The sequence below is a fragment of the Cygnus atratus genome, chromosome 3 (genome assembly GCF_013377495.2).
Source record: "Cygnus atratus isolate AKBS03 ecotype Queensland, Australia chromosome 3, CAtr_DNAZoo_HiC_assembly, whole genome shotgun sequence".
In the NCBI taxonomy this organism is placed as follows: Eukaryota; Metazoa; Chordata; class Aves; order Anseriformes; family Anatidae; genus Cygnus; species Cygnus atratus.
The window spans coordinates 68,721,048-68,738,730 of NC_066364.1; the positions used below are offsets into that span (position 1 = coordinate 68,721,048).

The 17,683-nt window shown below is 42.9% G+C and overlaps 1 protein-coding gene across 1 annotated transcript in view; it reads right to left on the reverse strand.

Annotated features, from left to right (window-relative positions):
* Positions 1-1,822: 1,822 nt before the first annotated feature.
* The window catches only part of PPP1R14C (protein phosphatase 1 regulatory inhibitor subunit 14C), a 51,165-nt gene continuing 35,304 nt past the window's right edge, over positions 1,823-17,683 (reverse strand). Inside the window, exons 2-4 of the mRNA XM_035538966.2 lie at positions 13,365-13,448; positions 11,972-12,004; positions 1,823-2,307 (exon numbers count right to left, since the gene is read on the reverse strand). Coding sequence (XP_035394859.1) covers positions 2,233-2,307; positions 11,972-12,004; positions 13,365-13,448 — 192 coding nt within the window. The 3' untranslated portion in view covers positions 1,823-2,232. The remainder of the gene's footprint in view (positions 2,308-11,971; positions 12,005-13,364; positions 13,449-17,683) is intronic.

Here is a 17,683-nt window from a genome sequence, read left to right on the forward strand (position 1 = left end):
GTGCTTGCAAAAAGGATCTCACTGGTATGTGAACGAATACATTACCTAGAAAAGGGCTCGTGAAAGCCCTTGCCTAGCCAAACACCAGGTTTTTGCTAACACCAGCGATTTTTGCCTCAAGAGTTAAGTGAAAAATCTAACAAAAGGCCTGTTACCCCAGGAATTAAGGAAGCTTTTCAAGTACCTCTCCCTCCTTCAAAGGGATCAACATGATCCAAGCTTGGTCATTTCAATCTAGCTACACCAGATCCTCTGCTAGGAGCACAGACCAAGGAGAGACAATCTCCTTGTGATAAGAGAAGTCACTCGCAGGGCCCTCTTTCTGAAGACAGCTCACTGATAATGCTGACAGCAATAGTGGGAGATATCGACATAAAAACAGAAGAAGAAATCACAAGCTGCCCCCCCACCCATTTTCCTGGAGCACCAGTCTCCCTTCACATACCGATTTAAAAATAAAAATAAAAAAGTTTGCTGTAAGTCTCCATTGGAAACCAGAGCAGAACTGCGGCCTCAGCTAGGCACAAGATCTAAACTTAACATGCTGCAAGGCAAAACAACCAAGTCTTTTCTCATGGCTGCTGAAAATTCTTGAGGTGCAGAGGGAAAAAAAAAGTAGAGGGCCTCTTGCTGAAAGACACCCTGCTGCCAGACCTTCAGTAGAGAACTGGGTCGCCCAGTGGTAAGCCCTCCCCAAGTCTGATCCCTGGGGGAAGGAAAGAAAGAAGCAGCGGTATTTATCTGAGCATTTCCAGAGAAAGCAGGCCTCAACTGCAGACTTTCAAAGGTGAAGCTGTCCACCAGGTTACAGGAATTTGGCTGAGTGATACTGGGCAAGGGCTTTTGTTGTACCTTTAAAAGCCAGTTAGGGTCTATGCAGCTGGGTTCCCAAGTACTTACCACCTCATAGGCTTCTCTTTCTGGTAAGCAAGTCCACTTACCAACCTACTCAGCAACAGTAGTCGTGTAAAGTGTACATGTAACAAGTCACAAGTTGTTCCATTTATTTGAGTAAATATCTGGTAAATAAAATCATCAGTAAACATTACAAAATTAAATACATTAAAAAAGCTTGCCAGTATACATAAAATTCACAAACATGTACTTCTTTTGAAAAATAAAATATGTTCAGAGCACCCTTGATATAAAATGCCTGACTAGTGTCACCTACCAGCATATGGTAGCTTATTCAACGTTTTAGTTAGGACATTTTCGAGGAGGGAGCAGGGATCTCTCTTCTATTCTTGCTTTTAGTAAGTACGAGAACCCAAATTATAGTCTCCCTGCTTCTCAGGGCAGAGCCATAAACATAGACCGTAATATTCTTTGCCTACTTGAATGGGAGAGGAATCTTCACTTGGTTAAAGACCACGTCACTTAATGCAAGACAGTGCTTTTAAGTCATTTTGGTGGTAGCACTGCCTTTTCCTCCACTGTGAAGCACCCTTTGAATGGCGATGGACATTTCTCTAGATATCACTGCAGGCCCCTTTTCAGTATAGGTTAGCACAGTTCCAAGACACCATGAGGTGGGGAGGAAATGACCTGGCAAAGCATCAAAGTTAAAATAACTTTAAGTCTACAAATTAAGCCCTTAAAATTCCCAATTCTCATATGCTGCAGTCTAAATACGGAGATATGATGAAATTCTTCACTGGGTTGCTTTAAGGGTACTTAGAAAAATGGCAGCACTCGTTTTAGTAATCTAAATTGGTACCTTCTGGTAGCAAATTTGCAATAACCACCATTTAAATAATTTACTGTAACAAACTTTTCCTTCCATCCATGTGAAACAGTATTCACAACCCACTTTATAATTTATGTACAGACAAGCACAAGAAACTTGACATCCATGAGTTAAATGTACAACCAACTTAAAAAACGTTATCCAGCTAGCTGCAAGGAGAAGTCTCCTAGCTCTGTAAATTTACAAGATCTTCTGGTTCACCATGTAGGCTTGCTGCCCCCCATCACTAACTCTTGGATTCTTCTCTTGCTTCAGTAATCCTCAAGTGAAAGTTGAGCAGCATCCAAAACGTTGATATTCTTGATAAAAAAAATAATCGACATTTAAAAAAGAACCCTTAAAACACACAAAAGAAATTCCTTGAGTCAAAACTGAATGAAATCAAAAAAGTTGTGGAGAAAGACAACTATTTTAATAAAGGTCTTGTATTCAAAGTCCCATTTCCCTTGCCATGTCTTTTACAGAGTGCTACTACTTCGAGTTATTTATATACTCTTCTTTTGAGGGGGACTGAGTTTCCTCATTCCTCTTATCCGAGTTAGCAGCTCTTTGATAAATTCCTAGGAAAAAAAAAAGATTAGAAAATATGAGTAATTTTTAAGATCCCATAACACCATGATTTTGAGTTTAAAAAAAAAATCAAAGCAAGTTACATTTCTATTTAAGCTTCTACTGCTAAGCTGGAATTTCTACAGCCTGATCTGTAGGAATCTTATGTGCATACACTTGTCACATATTGGAGGAGTGAATAACTGTTTTTTCCTCTGCATGAGTGTTCTGCCTTAGTTGCTAGTCATCTTCCAGCCTTTTACTACACAGGGCCTTCTACCAGCTGTTGAATCAAGTAAAATCTACAACTGAATACAGTGCAAATAGTCAAAGGAGCATTTCACAGTTTCAGCGTGCACAGAAATTAGCACTCCTGCCAAAAGAGGTGTTTGTCTCACCATTTTCCATGCTGGCACTAGCATTTTGGTTGGCTGCATATTCAGCTGGAACAGAGAGCTAGTCTGGCTACAAACTCAGCTGTTTTCCTGTTGCCCTGCTACTTTCCAAGCTGGCTCAGCTCTCTGACTGGGCTCACAGCTCAGCCCCACACCACCACTCGTGCCAGTCTGAGGGAAGGCACGACCAAGGAGCCAGAGGTAGCACCACTGGCTTATTCTGGGTGAAACTGGTTGTGGAGCTCAGCGAATGACACTAATCTGAAACAAAAGACATTAATGGACCAGGACTCTTTTCACAGTGACATCTTCCCCAGCTTCAGTGGATTTTCTCCTTTTAAATTGTGAGAGAACAGGAGCTTAAAGAATTGCACCATTATCTGAAATTCTTCTGGCATACAATTTCATATAATAATTGCAGATGCACTAAAAGCTAAATCACCCCCTTACTGTCACTCTGGGAGAATGATGTTTACCCATAGCACTGCATATGCACCTACAAAAAGGTCCTTATCTAGAAATCTTTGAGCTTTAAACTGGGAATGTAATTATGGATTTAGTCAGGTTGATGTGCAAGGACAAAAAGCATGACTTCCTAGCTGAATGCTCGAGGCTAAAAATTCCAGTGAGCAAGGTCACCACCTACATGACAATACAGTACCTTTCCAAATAAAAAAAGTCACACTGAAACACATATTATACAGGTGCTACAGTGTGCGTAAGGAAAGCCTCTGTAAATGTGTATTTTCACTTGACAGTGGTCAGCTTTTTTCTGGTGAAGCCACAAACCTGGCAGGTGTCACCCCAACAGAGCAACTTCCTTTCCTGACCATGTGTGCACATCTATACTGCGCTGCACGCACTGCTGTACCATGGTTTAAGTACCCACGCTAGCTGTGGCTTCAAGTAACAGCACCAAAGGCAAAGCACCACTCCTATCAATGTGGGCTACAAAAGCTCATCAAGAACCTTGCATATCCCATCTCTTGCTTATTTGTTAAGATCCAAAATCCTCCCTCCCCATCCCCTAGAAGCTGTATTTTTCCAGATATGTACAGGCCACTGCAACAATAACCACTCGGAAATTGTCAGAGAATAGCACTTAACCATTCTGAGGTCAGAAAATGGACAGAGACAGTTTTACCCTAAAAATCCACGGCCTCCATTGCACTATGCGTTGATCCTTTCAGCACTGTAAAGGCCTGCCAGGCAAAGCAAAACTAATGTGGTATGGTGCTGTTTGAAGGAAAAAAATCTTGACTCAGAGGGCAGTGAGGCACTGGCACAGGCTGCCCAGTGAAGCTGTGGATGCCCCATCCCTGGAGGTGCTCAAGGCCAGGCTGGATGGGGCTTTGGGCAGCCTGGTCTGGTGGGAGGTGTCCCTGCCCGTGGCCGGGGGGTAGAACTGGGTGATCTTTAAGGTCCCTTCCAACCCAAACCATTCTGTGATTCTATTAAATACGCTTTAGGATTATTTTTTTTTACTATTGTATTAAATGAAACGCTGCAGTGAAATCATTATAAACGTTCTAAATTGATCTTAAAAGATTTTTACTTGGGATTAAAGCACTTAGTATTGCCTTTCAACAGCTCCTTCAACAAAAAGTTAAACTCTTATCCCAAAGCATCGGATTAAGACAGCTTCAGGAAAGAAAGTGCTGAAGTTCTGTTCTTCCCTTTGGATGACTTGATCAGCCTTCTGTTAAAGCTACCAATATTCTACACCGCTCTCACCTACCATCAAGGCAGCAACAAGATACTGCAACAAGCAACTGTCCAAGTGCTTCATGTAAGTAGGAAGGAAGGACGGGGCATCTGCAGAGTTGACAGGGAAAACTACAGGCATTATTCTGGCTGTAGCTGTGCAGGGTATACCTCTTTAAAAGGGCCCTTTCCATTCCTTTGTCCATTTTCTGCCATAACTCAGAAGAATTTGGAGCAAGTTTCCCTTGGGTATGAAATGCAGCCAGGGTTCAGTTGCTTTTCAACACAACACTACAGCAAAGGAGGAGAGTTCCTCCCCTTGTTGTGGTAGCACTACAAACACCTTCTTTTGCAAAATAATCTATTTGCTTGATGTTTTCAATCTTAAGGGCACCAAGAAGCTCCTTAGTGCATCAAAATAAACCAAGCTGCGTGGGGGTAATCCCCTAAAATAAGATCTGCAGTAAGTGAGGCTGTTTTCTTCTGGAAGGGGAAGGCAGCCATACTCACTTGAAGAGTATATGTAAAAAGAGTACACATAATAATTACAAATGCTTTACCCCTCAGGAACTAATTTTCTTGAAATAAGGGCTTGCAGTACCGAACAGCAAAACCCTGCAAGAGCATTCTGTATGTGGCAGACATTTCACACAGTGCAGCAGAGCTGCAGAGCACATCCCACAGGTGTGCAAACCAGAGCACTGGCTCAGTATGTTTCTGATTTGCTTTAAGTATCGTTTTGCATCTGATGCTTGCACTGAGCCTGCGTTTTTTCATACATTTGTGCTCTGGTGCATGTGCCTTTCTTGTTTTGCAGCTCTCCATTAAGGAAGAGCAGCATTCTGGAAAAGATGCACATTTTCCCTCTTGGAGGCAGAAAAGAAGGCTTCACAACATTTTTATAAGCCTTCACTTTATAGCTAACTGAGTCAGCTTTATGACACACGGTAATACCCATTTATTTTCTTTCAACATCACTCAAAATTGCAGTTTTATTCCTTGTGGACATTTGGGTTGAAGCTTAATAGAAGGCTTAATATCCACATCTATCTCAACCTCATACACAAACCTCATTTTATACAGAGCATTTTCTTGAAATCCCCTCTAGGATTTGCGCTGAAGTTTAGCATCATGCGTTTGAAAGCTAATCATGCACCAATCTAAGTTAAAAGTAGTTCTGTAACGCAGGTTGGATTATCTACTTATTAATACTTGATTCTCATAGTTGGAAAACACTTAAAAATAACTCAGTTAAGGACTCAAGAACTCACAAACTATTCCTTTGAGGGCTACAGCCAGAAATACACAGGGCACATCTGTACTTTTAATAGAAGAAAAATCCAGTGCCAACAGTTTGGGCCTTGGTTAATGGAAAAAAAAAAGGAAAAATGCACATAAACCTAGTTTAAATTCTTTTTACAGATTTTCTGCAAGGAGATCACCTTTGAATACAGTTTTGTTACAAGTATTGAGAGTCCTGCTAATTTACAACACAGAATTGTTTCTAGAAGACGCATCTTTCTAATACTAAAGGCAAATTCAAGAGATAAGCAGAGACTAAATCTACGCTTCATTTGAACTCATTTATATTCAGCCTTAGGCAGTTGTCTTCTCCCTTGTCTAACGCTTTTCCTAGAATGTAAGGCATTCAGTTCAGCCAAAGCATTCATCTAATGCAGAACAAAAAATAAAGAAGGCTGAATTATCATTTCACCTTTGTTTGCAAAGGGGAGGAAATCACCTCTCTGCTTTGGAGGTGTGATTCATTGTTTTAATAAGGTCATTTGACAGACAATGAATTTGAGGCTTACTATTCAAGTCTTCCAATTAATTCTGGAGACTAATTAGACTTTGTCTCTCCAGATTTCTCTCCCACAAACAGAACACATGTAATAGGACTAGGTCTTAAACTAAAATGAAGGGTGTCTCGTGCTCCTGCTTCGCCAGAGCATGAAATGAATCCTCAACCAGCTTTGCTCCACAGCTTTACTTCCCTGCAGTCAAGTCAAAAATCAAGATTTCTTTGACTGTTTGCCTGAGGCTATTTCCTGGAGAAAGCCTGATCAGTTGAATGTAAAAAGCTGTCATCCTGGAGAGCACTCTACACAACAGCTTGGGGAAGAAACTCAAAAATGACATGAAGGGGGGAGTAAAAACAAAAGGAAGAAGGAACCCTACTTCCAAACACCTTCCCTTCCCCACACGCTCAAACCTTGAAACGGGGCCAGAAGCTGTCTTCTGTTAGCAAGAACTGGTGCAGCATCTCTGTGGCCTCACTGAACAATCCTAGCAGCCAGCCCTGCCAGTGAGGCCACGGCACCATCAATGCCCAGAGGAAAATCCACAGCAGCTGAGTTTCTTGATGAGCCCTGTACAAGGAATTGACTATATAGGACAAAGCTTAGCTGTGGTCAGGACACACAGTCCAGTTATTCTCCAATTCAGCAGCGGGTATGCAAGCACAGCTTGTTGTCAAATCACCATTTGCCCCTCCATTCTTAAAATATTGCTATGGGTCCTTCTAAGGTGCGTTCATGAGTACTTGCTGAAATGAAAACATGCAAATTTAATTCTCTCCAACACCCTAGTACGATATAGGGCAGATCTCAGCAGCAGGCATATAAACAGTGTTAGTTCACTGAATTCAAAGTGGTCAAATGGATAAACAAGAAAACGTGTTTTTCTAGAAGTGCTTGTCTGCATTGTTTTAAATATGCACATTTCTTAACTTTTTTCTTTACAAAATGCCCTATTTGGATTCAAGTAATATGGACATATAATACAGTTACTGTTACTTAATAATTACCATCCATCAGCTGAGCTGCCATGAATGAGCTTGTAGGCTCCCCAGGATGTAAGGCAGTACACTGCACAGAGGCTTTAGGACACTTCTTCAGTTTCTATTACTTAGAATAGGCATCCCACGTACTGCTGCCTTGTGATTATTTAAATAACATATCAGGACCAAAAAATAGATGATCTTTCAAAAGTTTAGAAGTACCATTTCAAAAGGGTTGAGCTTTCTATTCATCTCTGTATACTAAATACAAACATTATTTGAAGACATACCCAAAATAGTTTTAAAAACCACAGTGCTTGGACCACTCTAAAAAGCTGCATCACAAGCCTGTCATTTGCTCCAACTAGAAACTAAACTTGGGGAAACATATAGTTAAGCAAACGCCTCTCTACCTTTCTCAAAATTAAGTGTTAAAAGCTGCTAAAATAGTCCAGACACTGAAGTAACCCTGCATAGTGTATTGCTTAAATCTCTGTCCAAATTTTTCTGAAAATATACAGCAATTTAACACAGGTTTTTTTTTGGAAATAACGTTGAAAATTCTATTAATTAAAAGTTCCCAGCAAAAGAACTTTCTTTTATGATGCTACTTCATCTCCTTTTTCTCCTCCTTGCACTGAGCAAAGAATTATACTAACGAGATGGTCTGGATAGATTTAATCCTGCCTGCCTCAGTGGAAGAGATCTTAGCCCATTCGCCCAGAGCTTGTATATTCCTATGAGAAAAGAAAGAAACAAAGAAACACCAAACTTCATTTATTGAGTTCTCCTCAAACATTTCTGCAAGCACTGTGTAGCTCAACCACAGCTTTGAGTCTGTACTCACTCCATTTCTCTCTCACAGCAGTTTGTGAGTCTCCGTATTTCTCCTGTCATCACTTTGGCAGTCCCACCAGCAGATGCTTTAATTCACATCAAGCCACCAACACTTCGGATGTTCTCCAAAGTCCACTCTAAACAGGTGGTCTTGCTATTTAGCCAGTTTCCTTCACAGTTCCCTTGTTATGTTCACCACTAACATGAGATTCAGAATTCCCTGTGACCTCTGTTGAGTCTCTCCACCACACAGAACTGAGGGAGCCACCTGAGAAAGGTCTGGGTGGGATTTCGCACAGGCAGTGCGTGGCACAGAGAAGCACTAGCTGCCCTGGCCGCATGGACAACACTTTTCAACCACGAAAGTTCAGGTGCAAGATTTGTTTATGATGCTGATTTTGCCCATAGCATACCCTTTACTTTTATGCAGTCCCAGAAATGAACTGCTACCTTCTCAAAACAAGCCGTGGCTTACATCAAGACTACATGACTTGTACCACTTTTGAACTAGGTATGATAGTACCAGAAGGGAGAAGGGGAAGCGGAGAAGCATAAACTGTTTGATGAATACTCTAGCACTGTTTAATTTTGCATGATGGGAAGATCATTGTTATATGGCAAAGCACTGTCCATACCGGAGACCCAAAGCCTACACCTTGGGTTGGGCTTCTCAGAAGAGAAGTTGAATACTTCACTTCGGCAAGTGCAACTTACCTACATGGAGCAAGGAGCCTTTGGCTCAACTAAAAAATGTCAAGTATAAATACGGGTCACATGCTGCACTGACTAACACCAATAAAAATACGTACTTCAGAGTTTGCTAGTTACTAAGTGCATCTCTTAGACACTGTTGTGGTTTTAATGTTCCTTTGGTTTTGTTCTTTTTATTTATTGTTATGTTCGTAGAAACTGCCAAGTTGGAAAATTATGCCCAGACATTGTTTTTAGCGTCTGGCACACTTTACACAGCTAATGCTTATCACTGAATGACACGTCAGTTACAATGGACATCAATCTTGATTAGCAGACCAAATTTTTGATATAAGGATCATTAATGTAAACTTAATAGTACACAAAAAATCATACTATGTGCGCTTTCCTAATTAACATTTTTTGCCTTGTTTGAGATTAAGCCACGCTTTACAGGAAGGTTCCCACATTAAGCATATTTCCATACACATTAAAACAACAGCAGTAACTGCTTCCTTAGGAAAGCTTTTATAATGTTCGAGCACATTCAACAGCCTAGCTATAGTTCCTTGTGTGGTTTAACCCCAGTATGCAGCTAAACCCCACTCAGGTGCTTCCTTTAGAAGGTTTCACAGCAGTTCCTCCTAAGTTACTGTCAGCTACTGCCTTTCGCCGATTTATTACAGAGGCTGAGAACAGAGATTCAAATTTCCTGCCACCTTTCAAGTGACCTGGATAATTCTGTTTCTTCTGCTAACAAACCATCCAGAATACATGCATAAACTCCTCAGTTGTTCTTTAACCTTTAGTCTAAGTGGAAGAAACTAAGCAAAACTGACTAAAGATATTATTTGTTTATTTATTACAGGAGGCACAAGAGCTTCACGTTACTGAGTTTTCTGCCTGTACTAGTTCTCCTTGTGTTCTCAATAGCGGAGACATCATACTACATATTTTTTCTCCAGTTAGGGCTTACAGCCTTTCTCAAACCGTACCTTTCTTGATGCTAAAGCTGCTGGTGGACTTGATGGATTATATTTGATTGGTAAGGACAAATTCCATCAGCTTACATCTTTTCTCCATAAATTAATTACCTCAATAGTTCTCAATGGACTGCAAATAGGAAAGGATTGCAGATTTTCTAGAAGAGTGTGGATCTTCATAAACCAAATTTAAGCCGGCTTACAGGTTTTTCTTAGTCCACAGTTGGCAGGTGAAAAATCACTTATTTTTAAATGGCCTAAATTAGCAGTGATGTGGTATTATTGGGCTTCTCATGCTACAGATGAAGAAGAAAAGCTGCTGTTGTGAAAACAGTCCCAGGCAACAACACCCAACTATCCTCACAGTAGACTGGATTAAGTACTTCTCTCAACTTGGCTGTCTCAGGAAGATTGTCAAGGAAGATGGGTATTTTGCCAGGTAAAGGAGCTGCCTCCATTCCACCAGCAGAGGACTAAAGAGACAAGTCGAAAATGCAGTATTAACATCTCACGTTATCCCAGTGCCCTGAGAGCAGTGTGGCACCAGCATATGTGTTCAGGACGTTGTTTCGTGTGATCTGCCATGTAACTTAATTTACCTGCACTGCACAAATACTTTCTGCAGTTCTGTAAGCAAGCTTTCCAGTGGAAAACTCACTAGCATCTGTCATGTATCCCTGCAAGAGCTCTGAATTTTGTCCTTGTATTGTGTCAAACTTCAGAGCTGAGAAATATGTTACATGTCCAGCAAATGAGGAAGGAAGGTAATTATCTGATTCTCTGCCTTCTCCATCGACCTTCAGCTAACAGAGGGCTGTAAGACAGAGCACACAAGTGGCTGCTAAACTCTTGGCAACCTGTTCCTCCCACCCACTCACGACCCCCACTTTCTCTCCCTGTCCTGTGACAAGAACCATAGCAGGCTCCAAATGCAGTACCAGTCTTCAGACCCGTATTACAAAGACAAACTAGAGTTCTAAGGCGCTTTATGGAGAAAACTGAAGGAGGCTGACAGGGGTCATCTGTAGAGTAGCACTGCTATAGCGAGACACCTGGGGATTTGATATTTTGGCACAGCATCTCAATATCGGGAGATGTGCGTTACCTGCTGTAAGGAAACCACGAAACAGCAGAGAACATGTTATACAAGTGTCTCCAGGCGAGTCTTTCTGGGCCAACTCCCTGCACTGTCAAAAAGTTATTACCAGCAACTGGAACAGCAATTCTGGACAACTTTCCCAGTCTGCCACGGGAATCAATAAAAATGAAAAGGCCCCAAAGAAAGTATCTGGTGGGCTGGGAAGTGTCTATGTAACTGTGACGGTGGTTCCTCCTGACAGTATGACTGTCTTAAAAGCCCAGCCATTTAACTGGCTACAATTACAGACATTACAGCACTGCCTATCATGGAACAGGAACCAAGCTATACGGCAGCCTTGTTTCAAAAACCACCAGCCTGAAAGGTTACTGACTAGGGGGATGCTTTAAGCCATCCGCTCTATTAAATACTTTACAATGGCCGTTGGTCAGAGTGCACTGACTGTAATAAACTGAAATGAGAAACAAACCAGCAGTCCAGACCTTGTCATCTGCTTCATTACTCTAGTTATTGCACTTGTTTGTTGTTGTTTTTTTTTAATGAGCCCAAGTTTTTTTAAAAATATTTACTCTTCCCAGTAAACATGCATCACTAGATGAGAAATAGGCTATATTGGCACTATACATGTTAATATTCGAGTTGAAAGTTGAGTACTTTTAACTGAATCCCACTAGTTCAGGTTGCCCCACCACAATTTCCACTCACGGAAAGAATTAGCTGAGGAGTGTATCTACATAACAGTTTACAGAATAAACAAGTTTAGTGCCAAAGATAAAATTACATGGCTTGAAATTGAAAGGCGCACAGCCTAATTCTCAAATTAAAATTTCATGCAAACATAGTAGGTTTGGGGGGGGGAGGATTGACCATATGGTAAAAATTGTGTTTAGTTCTCTTGTATCATAACAGCTCTAAGCATCAGTAAAGTCAATCAGGACATTACAGACGACAACACTGGTACTTCAGCTGGTACAAACAGCAGTCCCACCACAGAGCTCAGTCCTGTTCCTACTGTAGTCAAATGAAAGGCATAAACATTCCCAGCAAATAAAGCCCCGATGTCATCAGCTCCCCATGGATATTCCTATATTAGCTTTATCATAACTAAAATCAAAAAACAAAATTACTTTAACTTGAGCATAGCTATACTATCCACAGGTGAATAGAATTTAAGAAAAGTCTTTTTACCTCTGTTGGTTTGTAGCAATCTACAAGAGTTTCCTAGAAGCAAAACATGAAAGCATTAGTTTCAATACAGAGCACCAGTGAACATAAACAACTCTACAGCAGGAAACCTGACAAGGGAGTGGGGAAAGAGAAAAGGAGCAAGAACCAGGCACCACTGGATGGAGATGCTACCAAACACTGAGCATTGTAGCAATGATCACCTTCGCTCCCCAGGTAGAACAAAACGATTTGCAGCTGGAGAGAAATGATGGCTACTTCTTCCAAGCTGGAAGGTACAAAATCCCCTCCTCCAAGACAGCTGGGGAGAGGAGAATCCAAGAACATTTCTCCCAGCAATACGCATGTGAAACTAGCTTTCTTTGAAAGCACCACAATATTTGCAATGCAGAAATACAGACGTTAGGTAGGTCAGGCGCTCCTGGCAGGGTAGCTGCGAGCTGCTAGTTTAAGCAGAAACAGCAAAGCGATTTATGAATGCTGAGTAAACAGCCTGGGGACATGCCCCACGGTCCTGTGGCTGGGCAGTGGGCACTGAGAAAAGCATGCCTATTAAGGCACTCCCAGCAGAGATGTGCACCAAAGCACCAAGTTAGTGATTTCCTAGAAGTGGGCTGAAGTGCAAACCACTGCTCTGCTACAGGTTTCCTTCCTTTTGTGCATCTGGCAAGTTTATAAATGGAGTCCCTCACGTGGGTTTCACATCTTAGCTGATATATATGCATCTCATTTAAGACAATTATGTCTCTTTTCCTCTTCACCTCATTCTTCCATTCATTGACTTTTACCACAAGCAGGATTCAGAGAACTGGTTTGAACTGTACAAATTCAGCAGACAGGTTCTGAATTTCCCTACTAACTCCTGTTGCAGATCATCTCATCCCTTTGTCACGCTTTTAAATGTGTTACTCCATGATAACGTGATGGGTTCCAATTTCTAGCTGGTATAGCTAGAGAAACAGAGTTTCCAGTATCCTGAGGACAAGGGAGAATTTGTGGTCTGTATATGCACACGTGCATATTGCTGCTGCTGCAGCCAAGCAGAGAAACTATCTGGTCATCATAACTGCCTCTCAACCACACACATTTTATATACTTATTTTAAAGAAGAAAGAGGAGGAAATTGTAGGGCTTTCTAATCTGTCTTAGCATATCCCCCTATATTACTGGATCCTTTGAACTTTTATTTGCTCCCGTTATCACTTACCTTCCAGAAATATCTTATCCTAAGGGATTTTGATTACCTTCATACAGCCCAGTAGATTATGCTAAACTCAAAACTTGGAACCTCTCAGCTCTAATGCTACACTGACAGCGGATTCAATCACAACGAAGATATCAACCCAGGTGCATTAATTCAGCCGCATTCAGATTTAAAATTAGAAAATAATATTACCTGTAATTTGAGAGCTCTCTCCTCTTCATTGGCTGCGTCGAGAAGGTCATCGATGTCAATTTCTACATCTGGCATCTCTTCTTCCTGAAAAGGGAAAACTCCCAGTTAGTTCACAGAGATAGCCTTTAATTAACCTAAAAAGCAGCCTAATGATAGCACCCATCTCCCAGTCTGCCTGGAGACAGACAAGAGGAAAATCAGCAAGGGATGGTGGCTTGCTGCTTGTAATGGGCCAGCATTAGGCCGAGCCCCAGCCATGCAGAAGGTGACAGCTCTTAAGAAACCCTTCCCCCAAATGTGGGAGTTGTGTTACTAACCCATGCCCAGCAGCACAAGCCAAGCTCTCCTCACAGCACTGGACAAGAGGATGAAAAGAGGAGAAGAGGTCAGGGAAGGGGAAGTAGAAAAAAGCTGTGGCAAGCTACCAAATTGCTTTGAAAACCTTCGTGAGTGGACTGCTTATTTGGTCACACTACGGAAGGTCTCTCCCGCTCAAAGGTGGCTTACAAGGCTGATGATATACATGCCCCATCAGAAAAGCTGCAGTGCCTGCAGTGAAGCAAGAAGTCTACGGCACGGAGTATCCTACAAGTATTTTTAAGCCTCCTCCATCAATACACTTCTCCTTTTGCATCAGTAGCACCCCAGGCATGCTGTTTCCCAAGTCAGAGCTGCAGTCTCCTCTTTCTGAAGGACTCTTTTTGAGTTCTGGAATCCCCACGAGAGTTTGCTGTCCACAGATATCACCGCTCCTTGCATTTACAGCTCTGCAAAAAACACTCTGCTGGCCGTTTTTTGCATTTCCTGGCGACGAGAGGCACCTCAAAACGGTACAGACAGGTTCAAAACACCGCAGCTTCAGCACCTCGCTGCACACACCTTCCCACCAAGTGCCAAGTCCCACCGCCCCGACAGCTCAGTGCCAGACACCCAGCTCTGCCCCAGCCAGCACACTGGCCCTGCGAGCCTGCCCTCTCCCAGCCCCGTGAGCACTGCTATCGGCTCGCTAGCACCGCGTCGCCTCGGCACCTCCTGAGCAACGACAGGGGCCTGGGAGCAGCCAAAGGGCAGGGTCACGAGTCACGAGGAAGCAACCAGACCGCTATCCATAGCGGCAGCTGTTCTCCTGAACCCCACAGATGCTTTTAAAGATCCCTAAAGATCCTTTTTTTTTTTTTTTTTTGACAAAAACGTGGTAGTTCCATCAAATTTCCAAACGGTTTTACCAACTATGACATAGCGTAACAGCTTCAATACCAGTCACTGTGGGTGATATCAGAACTACTCCTCTACTAGGTAAAAGAAGAGCTCAAACATCAGCAAGGAAGACACCAAACCAGCTCAAGTTGATCTAAGGAAGGTAAAGTACCCCTACCAAAGTGCCAAACAACTACTCCTATCAGAAGCTCCAGCTGAAATGCCAGCTGCTGCTCAAAGTTTGTCTGGGTGGGAGGAGTAGGGACGGACCAAGGATGATTTTAAGTTCCCCGTTCCCCACTTTGGAAGGAAAACGTGCAGGAACACGATAGTGCAGACGTGTGGGCTGTTAGACCCAATGAATAAGAATATATGAAGCACGTCCTTTGCCCAATTAGCAAGTTCGCTCTTTTCCAGCATGTGTTTTAGTCAGAAAGGAAGTGTGGGCATTTGCTGAGATGAATCATTAAAAGTCCTAGCTACTGTAAGACATGCTGGTAATGAGGGGATTTAAACGATGGGGGGAAGGGGAGAGAAAAGAAAGTTCCTGACTACAAAGGCATTTAGTAAAAGCAATCAGAACTGGAGGGGATAAAGATTAATCCACAACAGCGGAGCACGCGCTTAGTTCGTAGCTTACCATCCCAACCCCACACTAATTCTCATCTCACACTAAGAACCAGAAATTCACCACATAGACAGCAAACCTCCTGAACATTTTATCTAAGCAGCTTACTATTAATACTATTGAGGTAGGGTGTCTGGAGTTATCATTAATACTGTAAACACCTATCAAAATACGCATCCACGGAACTGCACAAACGCCGACTGTGCGTCTGTCACCACTCAGATGAGCTGGTCAGCACGCTGAATTTTGGTCAGATACACATTTTGAACTCTTGCCTGTTGCGTGCTGGCAAACTGAAATGATGTAGAAAGACAAGAGCGAGGGGGAAGTCCCTAGAAAGTATATAAAGCTTTATTGTGATCACACTTCGTTGAAGCTGAGAGCTCCTGAAAGATTAGTTTTACTTTGATTGGTACCAGTCACGTGGGAGAAATCCTTGTTTCTGTCTCTCTCCGCTCTTATCTTTTTCAAATCAGCTTTCTCCCACATCTTCAAGGCTCACGCTGCTCTGCAGAGGGCAAGGTGCAGGTACGGCTGAGTTAACATCCTCACACCTTCCTTCAGATGTCCACAGATAACACCAAGGAGTCTTGCTGACCCCACGTTTGGAGCACTGGTAGTTGCAGCAGGGAAGACCGAATCCAATCTGAACCTTTTCTCCCCAGACATGTATTTTACAATACCATCATTAGTGATGTTACCAGACATTACCTCTCGCCTGGATAAAACAGCAGGGTTCAGAACCAGAGCTTTCTAATCCGTAGTTCAGACCTCTTCAGCTGAGCCAGGAAACAAAGTGGCCCCATGAGTGAGGAGCCCATCAGGATGCCAAAGCTCGCTTAATACATCCAGCCAGCAGGCGTTTATGGTCACATGAACCGATAACACTCCAGATCCTTTCTTAAACCATTTTTAAGCACCGTTTTGACCACTGACACTTGAATCCCACAGTTCTACCCTAGACAGCAGCAGCCTCAGCTCCTTGGTTCAGGATCTTCCCAGGATCCCCAGCACACCTCCCCGAAGCACGTATTCACAGTAAGACTCCCGGTGCCTTCCCCGTCGTGTAGGTAGCTGGCAGATTGCCCTCTCCGGGACCTGACGCTTCAGGTTCAGTGCGGATCTTCTGTCCCTCTCCCACCTGAAGGCCTCAGTTTCTTCTGCGAGTTTTCTAATCCTTCCTCCGCTGGCCGAGTATTTCCCATCCCTGACATCCGTGCTACAGCCAGGGCTCACCAGGGTCTGAGATGCTGCTGCACGTTATCTCCCCCTGGAAATGACGGCCATCCAGCGCTGAGTTAGCACTCACCCTTGGCTTTCACTGCCGTGCCAGCCGGGTTCGCTTAAAAGCAGCCATCAGTCCAGAGGGCAACGGTATCAGTAACTCGCTGAAGTCTTGGTGTAACAGCTAGCACAGCTCTTCTACATCAAGGAAAGCCGTAACAGGAATAGTTTAGGAATACTTTAGAAACAGGGGGATAGAATTCTGTCTGATACACCGGCATTTGATTCACTTGCACCATCTGTAATATGTTACACACATCTTCAACACTTCACAGCAGATTTAAACTCGGATACAAAACCAAACAGAGGGGGGAAGCTTAAAAGGTAACTCTTGCGCCTATTTTTAGGTGAATAAACATACGGGCATCATAAAAGCATTTTTCCTCTTCTGAAATACTGAGCATGCATGAGCTCAGGTTTTTACGTCAGGCACGGAAAGCATGTGTTTAGGTCAGACGCCTGACCGCTCCGCGACAGCTGTAATGACAGAGGAAAGGAAGAAACAGTTGTCTCTTCTGTTTGCCTGACTTTACTGGTGAGATAAGTGTGGCTGATCCTACTACAATTAAGCAGCTAAATCCAGCTTAGGTCAGGCAAGCCTGAAAGGGGCTGCACATAGCAGAACGGGGGGCATTTCAAGGGGCTTCTTAGTGCCATAAGAAGAAACCGCAAACAGCATGCTGACAGGGGGCAGCCCCCAGAAAGGCTAAAAGAGAAGAGGTATGGGGCTGGGGGTGCAAACACCCTCCATCTGAAGCAGCTGGGGGAGGAAGAAGATGGACACTCTCCTTTTAAGCACCCTCTCCAGTCTGCTTTCACAATGTAGGCAGGACACGAGCTGACTTCCACTTGAATATTCAGAAGTCCAAAAATACCACCAAAGTTAACTTTTGTGCTATTTAATGCAACTTAAATTCAACCTTGCATTGGGTGACAGACTCGTGGTTGCTTAAATTGCACGAATTCTTTGCAGACTACCGGCAAAAGACCTTGGGGCACAGACATGCATTAATTAGTAAATAGCTGGGGCAGTTTAAGACATTAAAACCGTCCCAACTGTTTGCAATTTAGCCTCTGGCAGAGGTTGACACTACCCCAAAGGGTGGATGGAACAACAACAGGTGAGCACTCCTCAGCAAAGGCCAACAAAAAGGTCTGAGCCTCCCAAACCACGTAAGCCATAAGGCTGCGTTTTGCAAGAAGCAGCTGA